This window comes from Martes martes (genome assembly GCF_963455335.1).
Source record: "Martes martes genome assembly, chromosome: 4".
Lineage (NCBI taxonomy): Eukaryota > Metazoa > Chordata > Mammalia > Carnivora > Mustelidae > Martes > Martes martes.
In genome coordinates, this window is record NC_137891.1 from 100,823,237 (window position 1) to 100,849,047 (window position 25,811).

Sequence of the window (25,811 nt, forward strand, 5' to 3'; positions counted from 1 at the left end):
GGGCGCCGGGCTCGCGAGTCGGAAGCCTGTGCGCCGCCGCCGCCGCGGAGCCGGCCGGGGCGCACCGAGAGCGCGAGAGACTCGCTGCAGCGGCGGCCGGGCGGAGGAGGAGCCGGGCCGGCACCGGACCCGAGCCCCGCGCGGAGCCCCAGACCAGCCGGCCGCGGCGCCCGCTCCCCCGCACCCCCGCAGGGCAGGGGCCGGCCACGGCTAGCGTCGGCGGGGCGTGGAGGAACCGCGGCGGCGGCTGCATCCTTGCCGCCTGCCCCGGCCGGGCCGTGTCCCGGAGCCGTCGGGCATGGAGCCGTGGAAGCAGTGCGCGCAGTGGCTCATCCACTGCAAGGTGCTGCCCGCCAACCACCGTGTGACCTGGGACTCGGCGCAGGTGTTCGACCTGGCGCAGACCCTCCGCGATGGAGTCCTGCTCTGCCAACTGCTCAACAATCTCCGGGCGCACTCCATCAACCTGAAGGAGATCAACCTGAGGCCGCAGATGTCCCAGGTAAGGGAGCCGGCGCTGGCGCCTCCGCCTCCAGCCGGCATCTCGCATTAATCTTCCGGCTAATTTCTTTGTGTAAATGCAAACATTTAGGTGCGCTCAGCTTGCCCTGCCTCCCAGCCTTCTGCTTTGGGGATCGCTTCGGCTTTTCGTACCTTGGCTTGAAATGGTTTAGGTCTTTAGCAGAATGCTGAAGTCCTGCGTCCGGAGATGGTATCAGGATTTCATAAAGACTCTTGAGGCGGAGAAAAAAAACAAAACAAAACTGTCTTAGGGTGCCCTTCCTTCACCTACTTTCGTGCGTTTGTGCATGTGTAGGGCAACAAAAGGAATTTGATCCAGTTCTTTTACAATAACAATGGTGAGGGATAAACCGAGATGCTGCGGTCATTCTGCTTTTAGTCTGTTCTACTTTGCGTTTCATCCCCATGTTTTCTTGAAAGAGGAACCATAACATAAATGACTCTAGGAAGTGGAGGGCGTTCCGGTACCGTTATCTGTACAGGAATGACACTGGTCAAAGGGAGGAAAAGGGAGCACCATGCAGTGGTTGTCCCTGAAAGCCCCCTGAGCTTGTGACCAGCTGGCGAGCTAGGCTGTGTTTACAGCTCTTCTTAAGCCATGTGAGAAGGAGCGAGTCCAACCTCTCTCAGCAGCGACAGGAAACAAGAAGTTTCGCTAGAGATTATGCTTTCCTTCATTCAGAGCTTGCTCAGGTGGCGGAGTGCATGCTCGGCTCCTCCAGCCTTGCCTGGACGCGCCTCTTAGAGGGATTTAACAACAACAACAACAACAACAACAACAACAAAAACTCTGGGGGGCGGGAGGGTCTGTGTACATCCTACAGTCAACTCAAAAGTCACAGCTCAGAGTAATAATTTCGTGGTCCTGTTAGAAAGTTTCCACGCAGAAAGATCGTAAACACCATTCACATCTATTTTCTTTGTAATAAGAAAAATCATTTTCAATTTAAAAGAGAGGAGTCCTCCCCTCCAGGACATATTTTAATCATTAATCCTGAATGATAGTGCCTCAGCTACTGGGCAGCCACAGCAGTGCATTTTACAATGAAACTGACTTCATGAAATTGAATAATTATGTATTTAAAGTTAGAGCACACACATTCATCTCTTCTTCATGTCAGTGTTTCATCAGGGCCCCTCTGCACCTAAAATTCTGTATCTATTACCTCCTATCCTATCTGCCTTTGGTCGGCTGGTTAGCAGTCCCCCAAACAGAACATGATTGTACGTGGTGAGAACAATAGAATTTTTTTTTAAGATTTTATTTATTTATTTGACAGAGATCACAAGTAGGCAGAGAGGCAGGCAGAGAATCAGAGGGGGAGGAAGCAGGATCCCCGCAGAGCAGAGAGCTGGACGCGGGGCTCCATCCTAGGACCCTGGGACCATGACTGAGCCGAAGGCAGAGGCTTTAACCCACTGAGCCACCCAGGCGCCCCAACAATAGGATTTTAGAAGTGAGATAAATTATTTCCTACTTTCCCATAATCCTGGGTGTTGACTGCCTGATCTGTGGACCTCTTCAGAGTTGTCTCAATTCTGGACATCCTATTAAGGTTTTGTTTTGTTTTGTTTTGTTTTAATTTGAGACAGACCGAGAAACAGCACAAGCAGGTGGAGGGGCAGAGGGAGAGGGAGAAACAGACTCCCTACTGAGCAGGGAGCCAGAGGGTGTGGGACTTGATTCTAGGACCTGGGATCATGACCTGAGTGGGCAGAGACTTAACCCACTGAGCTAGCCAAGTGTCTGCTGTTAAGGGGATTAACAGACATTTCCATGAAGCTGGAAGCTGCTGTTCTGAGCAAAGTTCTATAGGGAGCTGCAGTTGCTCGAGGTTACAGATCACTGTTTCCCACCTGGCTTATACCTCAGAAGGTGGTATGAGTCAGGATGCTTCGGCCCACCAGCAGGGAACACAGTATTGTGTGCACTTCTGAAACTTCAGTTTCCTGGAACCCTCAGGGGTTGTTCAATAAGTTCTCAATAATCCATTTCTCTGGACAGCTGAGGATCTCCCTCTTTTAATCTTCTAACCTTTATTTGAATGTTAACAGTGGATGAAAATGTTTTCAAGTGTGTTTTTGCTCTTTGTTGAATATAGTCAGTGTAATCTTTTTGATACCCAAGGAGCATCATTAATGAAAATTGAGCACATATGATGCTCCAAGAACTTGATTCCCTACTGGGGGTACCACAATGAACACATCAGGATCCTTGCCCTAAAGGAATTATTACACTGTGCTGTCAGATAAGTCATCAGGTTATAATGAGGTAAACAGCTGAATGACTTTCCTTAGGCTATTTTGCTTTTGGGTTTTTAAGCCTGTCCAGTCCTGAGCTTTCTGGCTCCAAATTCAATGCAGTTTTCTCTGTAATGTCCTGTGGGTGAGGGCTTTTTGTAACAGTGAACCCTTGAAGGCTAGTACCTGAATATGACGATGGCTGGCTGTCCTTGCTTTCTTGGTTCTTGACCACATTGCAGAGAGAGGAGGTTGCTGAACAGCTGAGTGCCGGACAGATGAGTTTGTGTTATCCAGATTGTCATTAAATCCTTAAATGACACTTATTAATGGTTTCATTAAACAGGGTGACCTATTTAACATGCTTATAGTGCCCAGCACTTAATAAGTGTTCATTATTAGTAAAATTACTTAAAACATTGTTTTTTCCTGCTGTCATTCTTCCTTTTTTTTTTTTTTTTTTATTTGACAGAGATCACAAGTACGCAGAGAGGCAGGCAGAGAGAGAGGAAGGGAAGCAGGCTCCCTTCTGAGCAGAAAGCCTGATTCAGGGCTCGATCCCACGACCCTGGAATCATGACCTGAGCCAAAAGCGGAGGCTTTAACCCTCTGAGCCTCCCAGGCACCACCTCCTGCTGTCATTCTAAGAGTAATAGGTTGCAATCAAAATTTTAGAACAATCGGAAGGTGTATAAACCCCTTTGGGCTGACATCTCTGTTTCTGCATTGAACGGCTCCCATCTTCTTAGCTGCTTCTAGTTATAAGACTCCTACCCCATCAGCAATATTCCTATTGTATAGTGAATAACCTAGTAACCTAGTGAAATCCTGACAGGCATCCCAGCATACTTCATTGCTCTGAGTTTAGATGTCATTATTAATACTTGTGGCTTTTGCTGTTTCTGGTATCTAAGAGTCATTCTGTCCCGCCAATATAGGTTTTATGGAAGATATTAATTTGAATTTCCTTATAGCACATGATTTTCTAGGCCAGGAAATAACTAGAAGTTTTCACTTCAGAGTCTTGTGGCATTTGAGACTGAACAAACATGGACAAAGGAAATTTTAGTTTGTTGATGTTTTGCATATTGGTGGTTTTTAATTATCCGGTAAGAGTCTATAAAATGAGTAGCCTCTTATACTAAAAGTATTTTTCTGAGTGTGATTTCTTCCATTCTCTTACTATTTGTCTTCTACCTAGTTTGGATTAAAAAAAAAAACCAAAAAACACAGCGAATAATTACTCAATTATAGGTTTGAATCTTGAGGTTTTAAGTTAATTATCCTTCAAAATAGAATTATAAATGGGATCCCAGTCTCATATTCTTACTGGCTGTTTATCTGCCTCTTTTTGGTCTTGCTATGTTGGTAAAAGTAGGATCTTGTTCAGTTCAGAAGTAAGTACTTTTTTTATGGGGCACCTGGGTGGCTCAGTCAGTTAAGCCTCTGTCTGTCTTTGGCTCAGGTCATGATTCTAGCGTCCTGGGATTGAGCCCCAAGTTGGGACTCCCTAATCAGCAGGGAGTCTGCTTCTCCCTCCGCCTCTGCCCTTCTACATTGCTACCCCCGTTATGCTCTCTCTCAAATAAATCAAATCTTTTAAAAAGTACTTTTTTAAAACCTTGATTTAGAATTTGTTTAAAATGAATTAAAGGGGTAGACACAAATCAGTATTTAGTCACCCATTTAACACATTTCTTTTATGAAGAATAAATAAAATCTAGATGATTAATAAAAGTCCAAGATATTTGGCATCTGGATTTATTTTTCATCCAAACGGGTGTTCTAGCTAGGATATAAAGCGCATGAACAGTTCTGGGGGGAGAAGAGCCTATCTGTCATAGTTGTATTGGGGGTACATTGTGAAAGGGCATGGACTGTAGCCTTGATGTCCTTCTTAGTGGCTAAGAAGGTCTCTGTGAATGCCTATAACCAATCATAGATCTATCAATGAGATTATCTTAATCTTACTATTTTGTAATGGAAAATTTTTCTCTATGTCCTTCAATGAGAGTAATACATTTGAATTTACTGGCTACTGTGTATGGTATCGGTGAACTTTGAATTTTCTTAAAATGAATTATTCAGGCATTCAGAGTTCTTTCAACAAATATCTGGTTCTATGTGCCAGGCACTGTTGTAGATACTGGCTTAGGGCAGTAAACAAAGGCAACAAATTTCCTGCCCTAAAAGGATTTATATTTTAGTGGGGGAAATGGATAATAAAGAAATGACTGTATAATATGTCCTGTAAAGAGATTTCAAACCAGTAAGGGACTAGAGCAAAATGTGATTCAATTTCATAGAAGATAGGCAAGAAGGGCTTCTCTGAAGAGGTGACAGTTGACCAGGGAGGGACCTGAAGAGTAAGGGAATGCAGGAGTATGGATGTTTGAAAGATTACTGTTGGCAGAAGGTATACCAAGTGCAAAGGTTCTGAGGTCGTTTGAATGATGGGTATATTGGAGGAATAACGAGGCCATTGTGGCTGGAGGAGAGTGAGTGTAGGAAAGAGTGGTCATGATGAAGTCAGAAAATGGGAGCCAGATTTTTAAGACTAATGTGTCCTTGTAATTAAGACTAATGTGTCTTTTTTTTTTTTTTTTTTAGATTTTTAAAATTTATTTATTTGACAGACAGAGATCACAAGTAGTCAGAGAGGCAGGCAGAGAGAGAGGAAGGGGAAGCAGTCTCCCTGCCTAGCAAAGAGCCCGATGTGAGGCTCGATCCCAGGACCCTGAGATCATGACCTGAGCCGAAAGCAGAGGCTTTAACCCACTGAGCCACCCGGGCGCCGCAAGACTAATGTGTCTTTGTAAGGACTTTGACTTTCCACTCTAAGTGAAATGGAAAGTCCCCTGACCTCACTTACCTTTTCAACAGGGTCACTCTGGCTATGTGCTGAGAATAAACTATAGAACAGCAAGAATAGAAACAGTCAGGCTAATACAGTCACTGCAGCAAGAGATGATGGCAGCTCTGGTGAGAGCAATAACAGGGCCGATGGTAAGAAATAGTTCAGTTCTGCATATGTTTTGAAGGGAGAGTCAGCAGGCGTTTCTTGATGGAGCCAATTTAGGTATATGAGAAGGAGAGGGGAGCCAGGAATAACTCCAAAATTTTGGCCAGAGAAATTGGAAAGATGGAATTGTCCTTACTGAGAGGGAGAATACTGGAGCAAGATAGCTGTTGGTGGATATCTGAAGAGGACAGGGAGATCTGGAGCCAGTTATGTTTGGAATGCCCTGTAGACATCTAGGTGGAGATGCTGAGCAGACAGTGGAGAAGTTGGGTATATAGATGTGAATTCTGGAGTCATCAAGGTATAGGTGGTATTTAAAATCATGAGCCCTGATGATATCACATAGGGAGCGGTCTAGAAAGAAAAGGTCAAAGGACAGAGCCATTGGGCCTGCGCATGTGTCAAGGGTAGTAGGATGAGAACCTATGAAGGAATTGAGAGGGAATGGCCATGAGGCAGGAGGGAAGACAGCAAGAGTGTGGAGAGCAAGTGAATAAAGTGTTTCTGGGAGATAGTATGAGCAGACCTGTCAAATGCTGCTGATAGATCAAGTAAGACAAGGATGGAAGATGGGCTGTCAAAAATGAAATTTTTTGATGATTCAACAGATCTGGTGTGTGATGGACAAACACCCCACTGGAGAAGAGCAGGTAGAAGGAAGAGGATCAACACAGAGAGCTATACAAGCATGACCCCTCTCTGGGAGTATTGTTGCTGTGGTGATGGCTATTGGAAAAGAAAAGAGATCTAGAGGGTTGCTTTCTTATCCAAAAGAATTTGAATTTTATACTTACGAAAAGAGCTCTTAGCTCTTAAGTCCTATTAAGGCATCTTAAGCTCTTGTTCTGTAGGCATACTTGATGGCTTACCTTGGACTCTCTAGGAACCAGAGCCTGGGATAAAGGATAAAGCATTGTGAGACGATTGGTGAGGTATAATCCCAAGGCTGTCAGGGTGAAAGAAATGGAAAAGTGGGTGTGTCTTGTGTTGTGGATGGGGGAAAACTGTATCATGTTGGTAATGCAGACGGGTTTGATTCAGTATGGATACCAATTTCCTAATTTTCAAATACAACAGACCCTTTTCAAAATCATTTTTCTTAAGCTCTCTATGGCATTTGACATGGCCTTTTCTGTTCCTTTTGAAACTCTTCCTTGATTCCTACCACACTGCACATTCCTCATTTGCTCATTGCTTTTACTATCCCCTTGTTTCCTTTGCTGGTTTCTCTTTAAACATTCCATAGAATTTGAATTGCCTCCTTCATTGTCTTTGTTCCTATTTTCTTTCTTCTGTCTTCTCATGTCACTATAATGTTACCTACTTTTCATACCTCGATGGACCCCAAATTCCTACTGATAGCCTATACCTGCCTGTCTGTTACCTCCACCTCTACTGGTACAATCATTTCACGGTTGGAGTGGTGGCAATCACAGGATCAGACTTCATTGTGCGAAGTGCACCCCCCTGCAGAGGGAAGGATGAGCTTGATGGGGGAGAATTGGACGAGAGCAAGGCTGCTGCTGAAGTTCAGTCAGGGGGAGAGGGGGCCAGTGAATGCCATGCCAGAGAAAGTGTGGGACAGAAAGGATAGAGGAGGACAAAAAGATGGACATGATGGAGAGTTGGAATGGACAGGGCTTTGGGTCTCTTTGATGCAGTGAGAGCTAGGAGCCTGTGGCTAGAATGAGCCTGTGTTTCAGGCTGGGCTGATGGGGGGACTTGGGGAGGCAATATAGAAGAGGTGCAGATTTCAGAGGGAAGGGGAGCACATTTAGTTTTAGCTGTGGAGTTTGAAGCTATTATTAGTTACTGTCTGTATTTAGTGTCAAGCATCCTATTCTCTTAAACTATTTTCTTTCCGGCTTATTCTAATACCTAAAATCCAACAATCTTTTGAACTCTTGGTTCTACCACCTCTTCACTGCCTTCATGTCTTCATTTCCTTCCTCCTTAGCTTAAATACTGCAGTCGTGACAATTCCAGCTTGATTTGTGATAATCATATGAGTAAAGTGCAACCCAGGTTAAATCCAACTCTCCACTTACTCCTTCCTGCAATGTGGCTCCTGGATCTGATGGAGGAAAACCTGGGACAGTCAGACTGTTGTCACTTTAAATTCATGGTCCCTAACTTCAGTGGGACACTCTAGGCTACCCAGCCATCTGATTCCGTTTCTCTAGACCAGGTGTTCTCAAAGTAAGGTCTGGAGAATCCTGGTAGGGGTTCAGAGATAGATACCTTTAGGAGTTCCATAGAGTCAACAGTCTTTTTTTTTAATAATACATTATTTGCCTTTTCTTTAATTTTCTCACAAGTGTAGAGTGGAGTTTTCCAAAGGCTGCATGACACTGCTGATGTCATTGCTGGGATGGACCATGAATTATGTGCTTATAGATACTTTAAAGATTTCTCAGTTGAGACCACTAGTATGTTAAATGTTGATAGATATAACCCCTGTAAACAGAAGCTGCTGGGGGTTCTCAGTAACTATTTTTTTCATTAGTTTAAGAGTGTAACAAGATCCTGAGACCAAAAAGTCTGAGAACTGCCCTAGACCATTCACTCTTTTTCTTTTGACCATTCACTTTCTGACTCTCCTAGATGACTACTTGGACATTTTCTGGACACACAATGTTACATTAGTTTCAAGTGTATAACCTAGAAATTCAAGTCTATGCATTATGCTATACTCAACACAAGCGTAGCTATGATGTGTCACTATACAACATTATTACAATACCATTGATTATAATCCCTATGCTCTACCTTTCATCCCTGTGACTTTCTCATTTCATAAGTGCAAGCCTGTATCTCCCACTGCCCTTCATCCATTTTGCCCATCCTCCCCGCTCCTGGTACTTTTTCTTCTTGAATCTCCATCTTTGTCTCCATTTTTCCCTCTTTTCTGGTGACCTTGCTTCCTAGTCTACTGAGAAAACAGGCAATCAGGAGAGCTTCCTCCGTCTCCCCTTTTTGCATGTGTGCCCATAGATGATGCTTTCTCTCCTGTTCTATGGGCGGATTATCAGTGTTCCTAGTGAAGGCCAGTTCCTTTGTCACTCTATCCCTGAGCTTTCCTGCATCATCTGTCCTCTTCTGGATCTTACCATTTGAATGTACAAATGCTGTTCGTTCCCTCATTTGAGTCAAGATCTATTTTCAAGGTAGAGCCACAGAGGCTTGTTTGGACATTGGGTGTGATGGAGAGTGACTGAGGATTTTTAGGGTTTACCTGCACTGCTGGGGAAAATGGTCAGTCAGCCTCCTTATAACTGTTCAGTGGTTCCTTATGGACAATGGGTTAAAATCCAGGTTCCTTAGTAAAAGCACGCAAGTACCTGTTGTCTAGTCGGCTAGAGGTGTCTGCTGTACCTCTCAACACTTTCTTCTCTGTGCTCCTGAACTTTTTGTGGCTTCTCAAATGAACTGTGCTGCTCAATGTCCTGTGTTATTGCTTGTGCCCACTTCTCCGCTTGAATGTCCTTATTTGTGTGACTGAAGAGAGTTCAGGAGTCACCCTTGCTGATCATTTACAGCTTTGTGCCACACTGTGTAACATACACAGGCGGAGCAATACTTTGTGTCCCTTCCAGTCTGTGACCTGCTGGAGGCTGCCATGGGCTTGCTCATTTATGTACATCTCTAAAAATTGACACCAAGATTCCTACATGATACACATAAATAGCCATAAACTAAATTCATGGATGGATGGGAAACGATAACTTTGTTTACCTTTTCAAACATACCTATAACTTTTAATAAGTTGTACTTGGCACTATGTTATTAAAAGTCAAACATCTGCTTATTGGAAGGCGTTACAAATAGGTATTACTTTACTATGTGACCACCTGACTGACCATCAGAAAGGGTCTAGAACCGTTTGTTGTTCTTCCTCCTACCTAACATAGGTGTGGGACGCCTGGGTGGCTCAGTCGGTTAAGCAGCTGCCTTCATCTCAGGTCATGATCCCAAGGTCCTGGGATCGAGCCCCATGTCAGGCTGCTTGGCGAGGAGCCTGCTTCTCCCTCTCCCTGCTCGTGCTCTCCCTCTCTCAAATAAATAAATAAAATCTTAAAAAATAAATAAATAAGTGTAATAAAAGAACCTACGCTTTAGGGTGGCTCTGAGGACTGAATGAATGAATTAGCTCTGCACTTGGCATGTAACAAATACTCAAGTGTTAATGACTTTTACTGTGCTTATGACTTCTAGTACTGCAGAAACCTACAAGGCATGTTAACACTTCCCGTGAATTGTCCTTGTCACACCACCATGAAACCATCGCTGTTAGTTACCCCCATGTGAGAGCTACTCTCCAAGGCTGAGAGGAGTTTAGTTTAGTACAAATCTGTACTAACAAACCCGGCAGGGTGGAGGCAGGATGCTGAGTTCCTTCATCAAGGCTTTTGGCACACCTGCATGTGAATGGTAGTCAGTTTCTTTTTCCCTGCTGTTTGGTTCTCTTATAGCCTTTGCTTTAGAGGAATATCCTCAGATTGGCTCTGTGGTTATCAATAACAGCACCTCCATACTAGGTACTGAGTAATTCTGGTTTCAGGGTACTGAATGTAGCAACAGGATGATTTTATACACCTTTATCATCTTATGCAGTGTAAAATGGGAGATTGACCTCTGACAGGTTTGTGATGGGGAAAAGAAATAAAATCGGGTAGAAAAACTGAGGAAAGTTAATGAGAGGGCAGGAGAATGATTGTAGCTGGTCTTTTTTGGCCTTTTTTTTTTAAAGATTTTATTTATTTATTTGACAGAGAGAGAGAGATCACAAGTAGGCAGAGAGGCAGGTGGAGGGGGGGTAGGCAGACTCCCTGCTGAGCAGAGAGCCAGATGTGGGGCTCGATCCCAGGACCCTGAGATCATGACCTGAGCTGAAGGCAGAGGCTTAACCCACTGAGCCACCCAGGCACCCCCCCTTTTTGGCCTTTTAATACTGTGCCTGGTAACCCCTGGTCCTGAGCACGTGGTTTTTATGCTGTACCCCTGAGTGGGGTCAGGAGTGCCTACATTTCTCTGGGCAGCAGGAACATCATTGTTGTAAATAGCAGACTTTCAAATGGTTGTCTTTTATTCCCCCCTTTTTTCTGTATTATAGCCATTCTTCTTCTAAATGCATGGATACCTATTATTTACAATGTTGTTTAGAATATTATACCCCCTGTCCCATTAACATAGATCCTGCATTGTGTGAAGGCCAGTCACAAGTTTGCATTTTGCCTTTGCCCAATCTTAAGCATCTAGTGGACAGAACCATGAAGAGAAAAGAAGTAGATACTATGGATTTTCACAGAAAATTATTTTAGAATTTTGTGCTGCTAACTGCATGTGCTTTCAAAATCTGTGTTGCAAGAATTGTAGTCAGCCTTTGAGTTGCTTGCTTAACAGGAAGCCAGCAGGATATGCTGCTCACATGGGAGTTCTCTAAAGGGTCAATTAATATGGAATAGTCAGTGAGGCACTTGATACTCACCTTCCATGATTTTCAAAGTACTTGTCTTAAAATAGGTCAGTAACAGCTGGCTTGAATAAATAAGCATCTTGCCTCTGTGCCCACTAATGTCAGGAGTCTTTTCTTGGGAGCATGGGGCAATATGGTTTAATGAAAAGGCTTCAGGCCAGGAGTCAGAGGACCTGAGAGGCACAGCTCTCTCTGACATGCAGCCTTACCAAGTAGCTGCTTCTTTGTCTCTGCCTTCCATACTTACAGCAATAATAGCAAATACTGACATATCAATAATATGCTGAATAGCAGCTAACATTTTTTATGCATATTTAGACCTCATTAAGAAGACATTATGGTTTCATGAAGAGAGGTTTGGGGCAAGAGGGAAATGTTTTAATCCCAGCTCTGGCATGGGACCTTATGGCTTTGGGAAAATCATTTTACTTGTTGAGTCTCCATTTCCTCATAGGCAAGAAATTCTAAAATCTACTTTGCAGGATTGTGGTGAGAATTAAATAATTTCTGTAAAATGCTTGGGGCATAGTAGGTACTCAGCAAGATTTGATTTCCTTCCTCCTCTCCCACATCCTTGAGCCTTATGAGTCTAAGAGCCAAGAAGAACAAGATCTTATCACTCTTCTACAGAGTAGGAAATAGAGGTGTACACTGGCTAAAGGACTTTGCTCAAGGTCACACAGACAGGAAGTGGTGAAGACAGGACTTGAGTCCAGTTGTCCTAATTCCAAATGCTGTGAAGTTTATCATTCCTGCTATCAAGCTGAGTGCTTAGATGGTGCATTGTGTGAGGAAATGCCTGGGAACATGTTCGGGAAACCAGGCCTGCCCTGCAAATGCACAGTGACATTGTATTACCTTGCACTGAAGTTTACTGTATTTCCAAGAGAAATGTCTGAACTCATGAAACCAGTTTTCACTTATTTAAGAGTCTGATTTAGTTCATGGATTATTTGCTTTTTGGTAATTTCCTAGCTCTTCTGCTTTCTGTTTGGTTCTGTTTTTATGGGAATTTGTGCATATGAATGTTGATTGATTAAGCCATCAATTTGTCTACTAAATATTGGATTTTATAGTAGATACTAAGGATTCAAAGGTAAATAAAACTCAGTCCCTGATCCAGTGTGGCTTTTAGACTACACAGCATGGATTTTACTTCAGAAATGGCTTTATAAAACCAGGGTGGGAGTGGGGGAGGGAGACTGGAATTAGTGAATGAGCAGGGGAAATGCTCGGTAGGGTGTAGTACATTTTTGGATGCATTGATAATTTTGCTGATGTGCAGGGTGTGACATGTGAATGTGTGTGCCAGGCTCAAGGCATTTCTGTCCTCCCCCCGGACATTTGTCTAGAATCTCCTATGTGCAGGGTACTGGAGTCCTCAAGATAAATTACATGGAACTTTGTGCTTTTGTGGGGCGGGGAGAAAGCAGATCTGACCTCAGAGTCAGGTTTTTGCAAGAAAGCAGAAAGGAAGTAAGTCATTGGATGCTACAGGGCAGGTGCAAAAGTGCATGCAGCTGGGTGAGCGAGATGAGACCAGGAAGAGGACAGAGACATGAGTGGTTACAGGAGAGGAAGAAGGCTTGAGAAAGAAACTGGGCGGGGAGAGTGTGTGTGAGATGAAGAATGTGCAGAGACATTCAAACCTCAGCGATGTCTCCAGCGGGACAGTTACTCTGAGGGGTGATGAAATATCCTCCATGACATTAATACTGGGATATGGCCGCACCGTTTGCATTTGGTGTGAAGATGTTAAATTATAGGACTTTGGTGCATAGCCTGTAATATCAGATGATGGTCTATTCTCTTGAATATCTTAAATCCTGAGGGAGCAGAGACCATATAGAGGGATTCAGACTACATCACGGGCATCTATAGCAGTGTACAAAGCCTGCTCTCTTTCTGCTTCTAACCTCCTGACTTGCCACTTTTCAGTCCCTCACACCTACCTTAACCATTCTTTATTCTCCTTGTGCTCTTTGTTGACTGATACCTCTCTTAGTTGGTCCATTTGTTTTTGGCTGTGTCCTCCTGAGTCCTGCTTGAATATGTGGTCAAACTTTCCACATTCATCCCCAGTTCCCTTCACCTTCTGTGCCCTCAGATGGGGCGGTCACCCTGCCCTTCAGTGCCGTCACAGGCTTTCCTGCTTTTGCTTCTAAGCCAAAGAGGGTTGTCAGAGAAGCTCACTCAGCAGCTCATGTGTACCGCCCAGCTTCACCACAGCTGGCCATGGTGCTCATCATTCATTGCCTCTTTGCTGCGCCTCCTGTCACCCTCTTGGTTCCTTATTCCCCTAGTCAGACTCCAGATCTCTAAATCCTAGACACAGAGTCCCTAACTCTCCCTCAGTCCCTGCAGGTTCAGTTGGTTTTTATCATTACCACCCAGTCCTCCTGAATCTTGTCCTCGGTCTGTCCCATCCACCCCCCATGGTGGTGACCACTGTGACTGTTACTAGGAGTAGCAGCTGTCCCAAACTTCACAAGTTACATTTATGCACACATTTTTGCTGCCTTCTTAGGGGAGAGTTTTGGGTCTTGAAGAGAATGTTTAATAAATTAGAAGCCCGGAGAGGACCAGGTGTTATGAAAACTTTGATTCTGGGAAATTGGACCCCACACCCAAGAGGTGCTCTTTTTGGTTTATGGTCTCCAGAGGCCAGTGGTGTGCTTGAGTGAACATCCACTGACGAACCAGAAACTCAGGTCACCTTTTTCAGTTCCCAGTGGCAGCAGGCTGCCTAGCCCCTCTTGCAACCAGCTTATGGCATCTGTTTTTTGCAAGCTTTTTATGAGGTGGGGAGGGGCTGGGTAATATTATCACTCAGTTAAGACAGCTTTTCCTTAATTATGTATGCAGTGCCTGACAGAGAAAGGATAATTCTGTCACATTGATACTCCAAAATGTAGATTTGGCAGACAATTATTAAATTCCCTGGCATTTGACCTTCAGATATGAAAAAGCATTTGTTGGCTAAAGGAAGTTAGTAAGCTTAGGCCACAGTCAGCCACATAAGAAATGCTTGAGTTGAGATTTATGATGACAGTACTTGAAAATAGAACCTTGTGTTTTCCCATAAACTGTACTTGGGGATGCAGTAGAACATAGCAATTTATCCTCGTGAAGAGGAAACAGGAAATCTCTGGAGTTCAGAATGAGCACTAACATGAAAGATCTGGGTGCTTCCAGAGACCCCATTTAAGGAGAGAATGTGTCATAATTGCTGTTAAGATCAGTTTCATTCCTGGAAATTCTAAAATGTGAAGCTGGACTCTTGGGAGTATTTGGCTCTGATAGTTAAATCCTTATTGAATTCTCAATATTTCTGAATATATATTTCCATTTAACAACCTTAGTGAAGACAAGAGTAATGAGACTTTGGTAAAGGATCTAATTTTTTTCCTTCCTTGTTTAGTAAACGGTTCACCAGTTTCAGTGATGCATATAAATTTCTCACCTAGCTAGCCCTAAGCTATTTGCCCATTTGGCAATTACCTTGCTGTGTTTTATGCAAAATAAGCTAAATGAAGAAATGTGTTTAATAATAGTAAAATAATACCCTCATCTCTCTAAAGAAGAGATAAAATAGAATTCTTATATTCTCTTTCAATGCAATAAGCTTAAGTTCATTTACACTAACCATTAGAGAGTTCCTAGGTTCTGACTTAAAACCTAAGGACTTTCCATTTACACACTCTTCTCATAAACTCATGTTTATTGTATAGTTGAAACATTGTATAGTTGAAAGCACCTGGGCCTTGAATACATCAACCTGGCTTTGGATCCTAGCTATGCCACTTGTAATCTTGGGCACCATGGGCAGTCTGATCTTGGTGTTTTCACATTTATAAAATATCTGTTGGCAATGTTGTAAGGATGAAATTAACTGCAATAAGGTATTTAGCCCTTAGTAGGTACTCAGTGACTGTGCCATTCCTTTTCCTAAGCCTGTTTTTTAAATCCAGTGAGATTACATGTTGCAAGTTAAAATGAGGAAGAGGGACAGCTGAAAGCTAAATTGACAGTAGTAAAACAAAAACAAAAACAAAAGACACCCTATAAATCATGGACTCAAAAACCATATTAATCTTGGACTGTGGAGAAATGCTGCCAAACTGATCAACGTAGTCTACTGGGCTCTGGGGAAGGACGGTCCTGTTTGGACCAGTATAGCAACTGATTGTGTTGTTCAAAGAGTTATACTGTTATGGAGCTGGAAAAGTCTTGAGAGGTAATTTTAGTTCAGCTCCTTGGTTTTAAAAATGGGCAGTCTGAGCCCTCTGATTATGCAATGATTTGCCAAAGATTACTTGGTTTCCTGAGTAACAGTGCATTACTTCTAACAGAATACTTAAGACCCAGGTCCTTAAGAGAAGTGTAAATCATATTAATCCTTAAAAACAAAAACAAAATATTTGGGAAAGATTGGAAAATGATTGAATTCAGAATTTGTCCTGTGGGGGCGCCTGGGTGGCTCAGTGGGTTAAGCCTCTGCCTTCGGCTCAGGTCATGATCTCAGGGTCCTGGGATCAAGCCCTGCATTGGGCTCTCTGCTCAGCGAGGAGCCTGCTTCCCCTTCTCTCTCTGCCTGCCTCTCTGCCTACTTGTGATCTCTCTCTGTCAAATAAGTAAATTAAATCTTAAAAAAAAAAAAAGAATTTGTCCTGTGGAGTACTTATTACAAAAGCCTCACTCTCTTGCCTTCAGCTCTCTCTCCTTTCTTCTCTGTCTCCCTCTAGCCATCCATCCCTTGGATCCAGTAATAGAGGGGGACCTTTGGGAATAGGGATGCAAAGTGTCAGATTTTGGAGCTCAGAAAGTCCTGGAAAAATTGACAGAGCATTGAAAAAATTACAGTTGACTCCTGAACAACATGGGGCTTAGGGCTACTGATCCCTGGTGCAGTTGAAAATCTGTGCATAACTTGGGACATCCCCCAAATTTAACTAATAGCCTGTTAATCAGAAACCCTACTAATAGCAGTTGATTAGCACATTTTGTATATGCATTCTACTGTATTCTTAAAGTAAGCTACAGGAAAGAGCGTTAAGAAAATCATAAGGAAGATAAAGTCCTGTACATATATGTATTTAAAAAATCTGCATACAAGTGGACCCATATTCAAACCTGTATTATTCGAGGGTCAGTTATAAAAAAAAAACAATTGTGAAATGAGAGATCTGTTGCTTAAAGGAGTAAACCTCCAACATCCAGAAACTTAGCTACCCAGAATTACTCCGTTCCTGAGCTGGCTGAGGTTTTGCTGTTTAAAGTCAGATAACAGTGTTTCAAATTCCCAAGAATGAATATTTATGGTAACATCAAAACATGTTATTTCTCCAAAAATCATGTGTTCCATAAAATTGTGGACCATTTGTTCTTCAGCTTTGTTTTTTTTTTTTTTTTAAAGATTTTATTTATTTATTTGACAGAGAGAGATCACAAGTAGACAGAGAGGCAGGCAGAGAGAAAGAGGGAAGCAGGCTCCTCGCTGAGCAGAGAGCCCAATGCAGGGCTTGATCCCAGGACCCTGAGATCATGACCTGAGCCGAAGGCAGCGGCTTAACCCACTGAGCCACCCAGGCACCCTCAGCTTTGTTTTTACCCTTGTACCTGGCATAGAATGAGAGCTCCTATGAATGAATGAATGAATGAATGACTATTGAATGAATTCCTATCACCAACTTTAAAATGGGTTGAATGAGAATGCCAGATTTTATGTCCCTTATCTTAATTACAGGCTGCAAAAACAATATAATTCATACTCCGCCTGTTTCCTTGTAACAGCAGGCAGCATGATATATTTAAATAACATGGATTTTTAGCATCAGACAGGCCTGAGTTCAAATCCCATCCCACTAGATGAGCAGCTGTGGGCAAATCCCTTTATCTCTCAGCAACTTCGTTTCCTTGCTTGTGAAATAGGGATAATTCTTCCTGCACAGTGTTGTGGAGAGCAAATGAGCTCAGAAAGGCAAAATGTCTTGCATAGCCCTGGGAGCATGGTAGGCACTTAGTCATAATTTGCGACCCTTTCCTTCTGCCACCTCCTCTAATCTTTCCATGGTATAGGGCTTTTCCCACAGTCCTTTAGGAGTAACAACATTCTGTTGATCTTTGGTAAGTTTTCTCTTCTGTTGTATTCTGCCTGCCATTGTTTTATTCAGGCTAATTTAAAGGCCTTACAATATTTTGAGTTTAAAAATGATTTAACTTACATAGTTTTATCTACCTGTTAGTGGTTTCATATTTGACAAATGTGATATAATAAGAGAAAACAATCTGCCAGGAATTGATAGACTCCCATTCAAATTCTGGCTCTATCACTAATTAGCTTTGTGATCTCTGAGCCTCTGTTGGCTCAGTTTCTGTGAACCTTCATTTTCCCTTTCATAACGGGGTTGGCGTTGTGTACTGAAAAGAACCTGGTCTTTACAGTTAACATTCTGGATGTGCTACTAATAAGCTGTATAATGTAGGGTAGGCTCTTTCACTTCTCTCTCTGCTCCCTCATTGGCCTCCTGGGAATAACACTGTCCATACTGTAGCTTGTCATGGGGATTAGGTGAGATAACGTACGACAAATTTCTGCCTCTCAGCTTTGCACATCATAAACTTTTAATCAGCAAGTGACAATAACTGTCCTTCCACTAAATACAAGTATGGTTAGTATTAGTAATGCTTGTTACCCTACAGATTTGAGAGATTCACCAAGAGCATAATTATTATAGTTGAAGAATTTTAGGAAAAACTCAGTAATTTTCTTGGGATCATGTAGGAAGTGATAATGGAATAGTATGCAGCTGTGAAAATAATAGTCCACTTGATATGCTCACTGGTTATGTAGTCAATCATTTGGATTACTTCCAGTTCCTTTATAGGTAGCATGACTGTAAGTGTCCATGTACATATTATTCTCCAACTTTGGATTATTTCTTTCAACTTTATTTTCCAAAGTGAATCTCCTAGGTGAAAGGTTATAAACCTTTTGCAGCTCTTGTTAATATGCTGCCTGATGGTTTGCAGAGAAGTATTTCTAATTGACTAAGAGGAAATTTCTAAAGTTTTGGTATCATTTAGGTTTGATTCTTATTTACTGGATGATTTTGAGTAAATTAACCTCACTAATCTGTTGTGGTTTTTTTTTTTTCATCTGTAAAACCGGATGCAAGTAGCCACCTCACAATATGTGTCAAGTACTTAGATGGTGCTAAGTATTTACTGCTCAGCCTTTCTGTCATTCTTGAAGCCAACTGTGCTCCCTCAACACCGCCCCCATCACTTGGCCCATTGCCTTCTAATTGTGTATATTCTACTTTATGCCAGTGCATTCTCCCAACTGCATCTTCATTAATCTCAACATACATACCCACCCACATCATGTGAACCTTTTTATAACTCTTACAATGCTTCCTCATCTCTGAGGGTGAGGAAGGCCCTTTGAGATCTGACCTTGTTGTCCTCTGCAGCTTCAACCCCCTTCTCTCTTGCTCATTCTGCTGCAGCCATGTTGGATATTTTCCATTCCTGGAATTTGTCACCCTTTTTCCTCTAGACTTGGAGCTTGCTATTTTGTCTGTTTCTTGGTTTTTAAATTCTCCATTTATACAACTCATCGTCCTTCGAAATACTGGTTTTAAGAATTGATCTTCCTGTTCCACCTAAGCCTCATGATGGCAGAGCCCACCTCGATTCATTCACTGCTGAATTCCTGGGGACAAGCACAATGCCCAGGACACAGTGCTCAGTAAATCTTTGGGAATGTATAAATCAATATAATAGTAACTTTTTAGCAACAGGTATATAATAACTTATTAGCAATAAATACAATAAAGAAGAATTTTAGGTATAATTTGTTCAAAGTCTTTGATTTCAAATTACTCTGTGAAATGAAATATCGAAGTGTTTTCCAAAGACTTTTTAAAAACCTAAATATGTTTTTGTAATTTAGATCTTGCCTACTTTTTTTTTAAGATCTTGCCTGATTTTGTCTTATATAATCTTCCATGTTAATGAGGGCAAGTCAGAAGGGAAGAGGGCAAATATTGTAGCAATCACAGGTTAGCATCAAGTAGTCTCTCATCTTTGCCAACTCTCCTCATCTGAGACTCATAGTAATGTTACCTGAACCATTCAGGAGGCTGGGCAGAGAGTCATCTTAACCCAAATTGCAGTAGGACTTAATGACGAAGATGAACATTCCTAAGAGATTAGATTATGCCCGATCATTTCCTTTTGGTTTGCAGACAGGTAGTCTCTTTTGTATTACATCGCTAGCCTCTGCAAGTTCAAAACTGCTTTGTTCATTCAGAAGGCGAGTTCATTTTTCCACTCACTCAACTCTTCAAACAGTTGTTGAACTCCTACTGTATTCCAAGCTCTGATTAGGCACTGAAGATCTTCCTCACTCAGTAGGAAGAGGAGCATTTACTACTTTGACCTTTGGGGACTGGGAAACTTGTGGTGGTCTAGTCCACAGGCAAGTGGCTTAACCAGGCACAGATGTTTGTGATGGGCATTTAGGCCTTAGCAAGCGCAGGGTGCGAAGATCCTAGCTGGGTTTTGTGGGTGGGCTGAGGCACTTAAACTTTGGGTTTTGTGGGTTCCATTTGGATTGGTGCTGTAGGTGAGGCTGAGGAAGGTGTTGATCTTTTTAGTTATTTGGGGGTAGACTAGCATTTGCTGCTTTTATGTGTTTTAGTCAAAGCTGCTGGCCAGGACTTTGTACTGTAAAAGTAATGTTTCGAGAAGGCTGTTGTGTGAGGTTCCTCTTTTAAATTGTGTGATTGAGGCCAAGGTAGGAAGTGATAAATTGGCTTTACCACATTCAGTTAATTTTTACTTCGTGCCAAAGGAAGGCCCTGGAGGGACGAATCTTATGTAATTGTGTAGTTTTTCTGAGATCGTTATAGACCACCTATCCTACAACCCACATCAACCGACCCACCACAGGCGACCAAGAAAGCACCCTCTCGGTAGAGAGTCTTTGTCTCAAAGTCAAGCAACTGACAGAACTAATACTGAGGGGCTAATACTGTCTAGGGGGGGAAGAAGCATTACTTTAATACTTAAACAGAAGTCCCTCCGCACGTCCCTCCGCACCGAAACATAAGTTGTGTTTGCTCTGGATCTGTTGATTTCTCTAAGTTCAGGCTGTTGGATCCTAGAACTGTGGTTTCGCCTATAGAAGAGTTGCAGATTTTATTATGAAGAAATGAAAAGAAATGGGAACCTCCTTAGTTAAGAAGTATATGCTGTGTTCTTGGTTTTAGATAGACAGATGAGTCCATGAAATAATTGTAAATCCAAACATTAAGATGATTACTAAGGCTAGAGATCAGGCGTGTTTTTGTTTTGTTTTGATTTTTTTTTCTTTTTTAAAGGAAATCAAGGAGGAACTGGAGTGGTTTGGAGAATTACTGGCCTTATCCGAAAGGGAAGAGACTGAAAAGGCTAACTAAGCCAAGAGAAAGGTTCAGAGATGTGAGATATGAAAGGAAAAGGAGATCTTAAGCCAGGATGGACAAGAGATTCACTCTACTAGTACTACTTAGAAAGGGTTATGGGCTAACTGATATACAGCAAAAGAGCTGAAAGTTTTCACAAAAAATTCTGGGAGATTGCAAAATGCCCCTTTAAAGATTCAGCCAGAGTTTGAAGTAGGAACAGCTGGAAATTTGCATCATGTGAATGCCTAAAGATTCTGGCCAGTAGAGGTTGAAATGCAAGGGACTTTGTTTTCATTGTGGAGTCTGGCAAGCATTTACTTGTGGCACCTTTTTCTATGTATAAAGTGTTTTCTGTCCTACTGGGCTTGTGGTGATGGCCCTGGGATAGCAATACCAACGAATAACAGGAAATTTGCACTTAAGAGGGAAAGCCCCAAGTTATCAGCATAAAATACTGAAGAGCTGGCGGAGTTTCAAGGTGACCCATTGCTGTCATCGGACAAGCAGGTATCACCTGTGCCCCGAAAGCTCGGGCCCAGCTTCTTCATGGAGTTAGACTTGCAAGGCCTGGGAAAGATGAGGTGCATTCTAGGTTTGGTGTGGCCTGGTGGGAGTAACATCCTGGCTGGGGCTCTCTAACTGTTCATTTCCACCCAACTGTGATCACGCTGAGGTGGAGGAGAAGGAAGGGGAGCCTCTGCGTCTTTATCAAAAGAAAACAGGATTGGCAGAGACAAATTAAATGTGAAGGGTTAAGCCCAACTTCTGGCAAAAAAGGTAGTGAGGACTGGTCCTAAAAATGCGCAGGAATTTTGCATCTGGAGTTGTCTGTGCAGAGGTATAGGTGTAGGTCCTCACAGGCCACCAGGGACCTGGGCTTCAGAAACAGTAGGGAACAGATCTGGAATCTGCTGGTTCATAGAGAACAAGTGTGAGGACGAAAGGATAACCTTCCTTCGAAGGCTGTCGTCCCCAGCCCTCAGCAAGTAAACAGAAAAGGCAGTTGCAACACCTACTATGGCCCAAGACTAAAAATTCCTGCTTCTGAAAGCTTGTGGAGGTGCTGACTCAACTAGGCAGAGTGCACAGTCAGCACCTGAGTGCCAGGAATGGGGGGAGCTCAGGGACGAACTGGAAGATCAGAAGTCTTGAACCTGCAGGTGTGGGAAGACAGATTCCTTAGTTAGGACTTGTGGGGATTGCCATCACTGCAAACTAAAGAACTTGGAAGAAGGCAGGTTTACCTCAGTGCTGCTCTTCGAGAGAGAAGACACTGTGCCTAGTGGGATTGTCCCTCTAGCATGTACGTACATGGGCCAAAACTAACCTGCTTGGAGATGCCCCCTACCTGAGGGGTTTTTTTAGTTTGTTTGTTTTGGTAGCAAAATATATGTGACCTCAAACTTAAGCATTTAACTGTACAGTTCTGTGGCATTGAATATATTCATTGTTGTGGGACCATAACCACCATCTATTCTCAGAACTTTTTCTTCCCCTATTGAAACTCCTCTGTACCCATTACACAATAGCCCCTCCCCACCCCCCAGCCCCTGGCAACTACCATTTGTCTTCTTCCTCTCTGAATTTGACTATTCTGGGTCCCTCATGTAAGTAGGATCATACCATGTTTGTACTTTTGCGACGGGCTGGTTTCACTTAGCATGATATCCTTAATCCGTCCATGTTGTAGCATTTCCTTTTTTAAGACCAAGCAATAATCCACTGTGTCTTTACCACACTTTGTTTATCCATTCATCTACCGAAGGATAGTTGTCCCCTTGGCATAGTATTGTGGACGTCCTGGCAGAAGATCGTGCTTGTGTTGTTGTTGACCTTCCATCTCTTGGATGCCCTGGAGTTTCTACCAGTATCTTTGGAAGCCTGTCAGTGGATCTTGATTATGCCAAGTTCCAGAGAGACTTTTTCTTGGGGTAGCTGCTCCGAGGCCTGAGGATTGAATTTTCTTTTCAATTTGACATGTGTGGGACCAGTGACGTGTAGCTCTTTAGAAGTGTGCGCATATCAAAAAGACAGGAGATAAAATTGAATCAGTGTCAGAGGCCCTGAAGAGACTATTCTCTGTGATAACTGGAAGCTACTCAAAAACAAACCCCTGCCACACAAGGCATCAAGAACTCCTCCAGGTGGAAGTGGACAGAATGGAAAATTTGAAAGGATGAATTTAGCCCTTCACACTGGTGGACTTCAGATACCTTTTATGTCCTACTTCAGAATCCTCTCTGCCTAGCCTCTTATTCCAGCCACAGCTGCAGTGGCCAGTTCTGGGCAGGCGTCCATGAACTTTGCAGGTGTACCTGGAGGGTACCTTGCTTGGGGACACTCTGTACCTCTGCCTTTTTACTCTGGGCTCCTTACTGGGGTCCATGGAACTTGTAGGACATGTATGTGCAACTAGAAAGTATTGAGTCAGCAGGGGATTCACTGCATTTAACCAATGGGGGATGGGAATAGTGGGGTAAATGCCCCCAGAGAGGACACTTTAGAGGCACTCTTTATTGGGTTCCTTAGGACGTTGAGTGGTCTTGAGCATCTGTCTCAATAGTAATGGTCAGCTGAGGAGTGTATCTTTGTATGTTCCTTCCCTTCTTACCCAATTCCATCCCCCTGCTCCCTCACTCCTGCTCTGAGATCACTTCCCAAACTAGATATCTCCATCTAAGCTTTTTGTTTCCCACCTGCTTTTCTGGGAAACTCAGACCAAGACTGGACTTCGTATGTGTATAAGCAAGATACTTCAAGTTTGGAATTTAATTCCTTTGGGATTTAACATCTGTGGACTTAAATTTGCAAGGGGATTTAATTTTTGGAGTTAATTTTTGGATTGAGAAACTCAGATTGGAAGGTTTATATTTAAATTTGCGAGCTATTTGTTGCATTTTATTTTTTAGTTTTATTAGTATTGTAATGAAATTCATTTCAGAACCCTTGGTGACCTATGTTGAACAACATGGCCAGGGCATAGTTTGGAATCAGAATAGAGCATAGATTTCAACTTGGGATTCAGCATGGTCTTAGCATTATTTTATTTGATTGTTGTCTCTGATTTGTTTTGGAACCTTCCCCCTTTACTCCTGGGATCCTGAGCAACTATCCAAATGACAATGGTTCACATTGGAAAGTGGGGTCCTCTAGGGGATTGATCTTTTTCCCCCTTTGAGGTACAGACACACCTCCGGTAGCCCAGAAGTCTAATGAGTAAGGAAAACAAAATTCAAGTGGATGTTAAGGAGAATATTAATGTTTTCACAAGGAGGGACTTTCATTTGAGCAACATCTCTGGCTTTTCCTTTTCTCCAGTAGATGAATGACTTACCTGATTTGTAATCTCTTTGGGATCAGGAGTTGTGCCTGTGTGACAGCCCTCTGTGGGCCTGTATTTCAGAGCTACCTGCCTGCAGAGCAGATATATGCTGGTCTGTTCTCTGCCATTAAGGTCAGTTATGGAACAGGATCTGCCCCCTTGAGGGGTGTTTTTCAGTTGTAGGAGTGGTATTAGTGAACTCATTTGGCTGCATACCTAAGCCCTTTCTCCTAATAAAATTTTTTAAGAATAAAAAGGTGACTTTTTTTTTTCTTTTTAAATCTCTGCCTGACTCACACATGTAAGTCTAATTTGGTTTTAAAGTCAGTTGGAGAAAAGGAGTATTACTCATTGGATCCCATAAGTTTTCAACGTTTGAGCATTGAGGCTAAAAGGCTAAGGGGCATTCATGTGGTATCACTGTGGCAGGGACATTTAAGCCAAGTTTTGAAATTATAAAAATGGAAGTGATTGGTGTCTGGGGAGGAAGGGCCTTTTAGGAAGAATGAACATGCCCCCAAATGTGTAAGATGTAAATGGGATGTAACATAGTGAGTATAATTGATCTAGGAAAACAGGGATCCCAAACTATCCATACTTTCTTTCCCACTGTTAGTGGTGGTTTTTGTTTTGTTTTGAGAGGGAGCTGATTAACATGGTAATTAGGTTATTTATTTTGACTTCTCAGTGTTTAAAAATAGCAATTTCACTTGCAGTTTTGGTGAGAGCATGCTAAAGGAACTGCTGGTTATACAAGGGACAAAACCTCTATCTTTCTCATTTTTTCTCTTGTTCTGTATGTCCTGACTGAATACCCAGCACACTGGGCACTCTTGAAATCACCAAAGCTACAAACCTATGGGACATGTGATGATATTTGAGCACGTGATGGGTTCAGTGCTATGAGATAATAGCACACAAATGCTCTGGGCTTATCTAAACAGGAAACATGGAAGAAAAGAACAGCCGTTTCTGGACTGGGCACATCCCCAGGCTGGAACTCACCACTTAGAGTGCAGGAATCGCTCTTCCCTCCATGCGCACTTCCTCTTCTTTCTCCTGTTCCTTCCCTTTCCTAACCACACCCCTGCTTCTTCTGCAGGGGACAGCTATTTCCATCTTCTGGGAATTCACTCTGTATTTCCAACTGTCCCTAATGTCCTTCTAGGCTCCCGTGTCCAAGAATCAAGATCCCTGAGAGCCTCTGGCCCTTCTGTTCCCATCCGGCAGCTCCTTCCCTCCTCGGCCTTCCTTGGGCAGGGGTTCTCTGGACCCTGGGCCTGAAGTGTAGAGAGGCATCTCTTCAAGTTGGTTAGCTGGTCTTGCTCAAGAATCCTTTTCTTTAGAATCATTGTTTACTCATTTGCATGCTCCTTATCCCTTCCTCATACCTCTTTACCCTCCTCAAACCTGTTCATGCTTGAGGGGTCCAGGATGGTTATAGCCCACAAATGCCTATTCCCTGGCTTCCCACGATGGTTAAGACTTAGGTCCACATCAGACATGCCAAGAAGATGGCGGTCATACTGTGGTATGATAAGAGTGCATTTTATGATGTTGAAAAGGTGAAGCCAAAATTATTTCACTTTTCCAAAAAAAAAAAAAAAAAACAACCAACAAAAAAGCTTGAGAGGGCTGCTGGCCCAAGAGCTTGATCACCTTAGCCTTGTTTATGTGGGAAAATGCATTCTAAATTCCAAAGATTAGAGATTTTAATGGATTACACTTAAAATTTTTTTTTTGTTAAATTGAGACCAATTTATACTTTATACA

General features: G+C 42.7%; 1 protein-coding gene across 2 annotated transcripts in view; it reads left to right on the forward strand.

Annotated features, from left to right (window-relative positions):
- The first annotated feature begins 224 nt into the window (after positions 1-224).
- Positions 225-25,811, forward strand: part of VAV3 (vav guanine nucleotide exchange factor 3) — a 363,312-nt gene continuing 337,725 nt past the window's right edge. For both annotated transcript variants that reach the window (XM_080800645.1, XM_080800646.1), the window contains exon 1: positions 225-502. In XM_080800645.1, the coding sequence (XP_080656771.1) occupies positions 299-502 (204 nt within the window). In that variant the 5' untranslated portion in view covers positions 225-298. The remainder of the gene's footprint in view (positions 503-25,811) is intronic.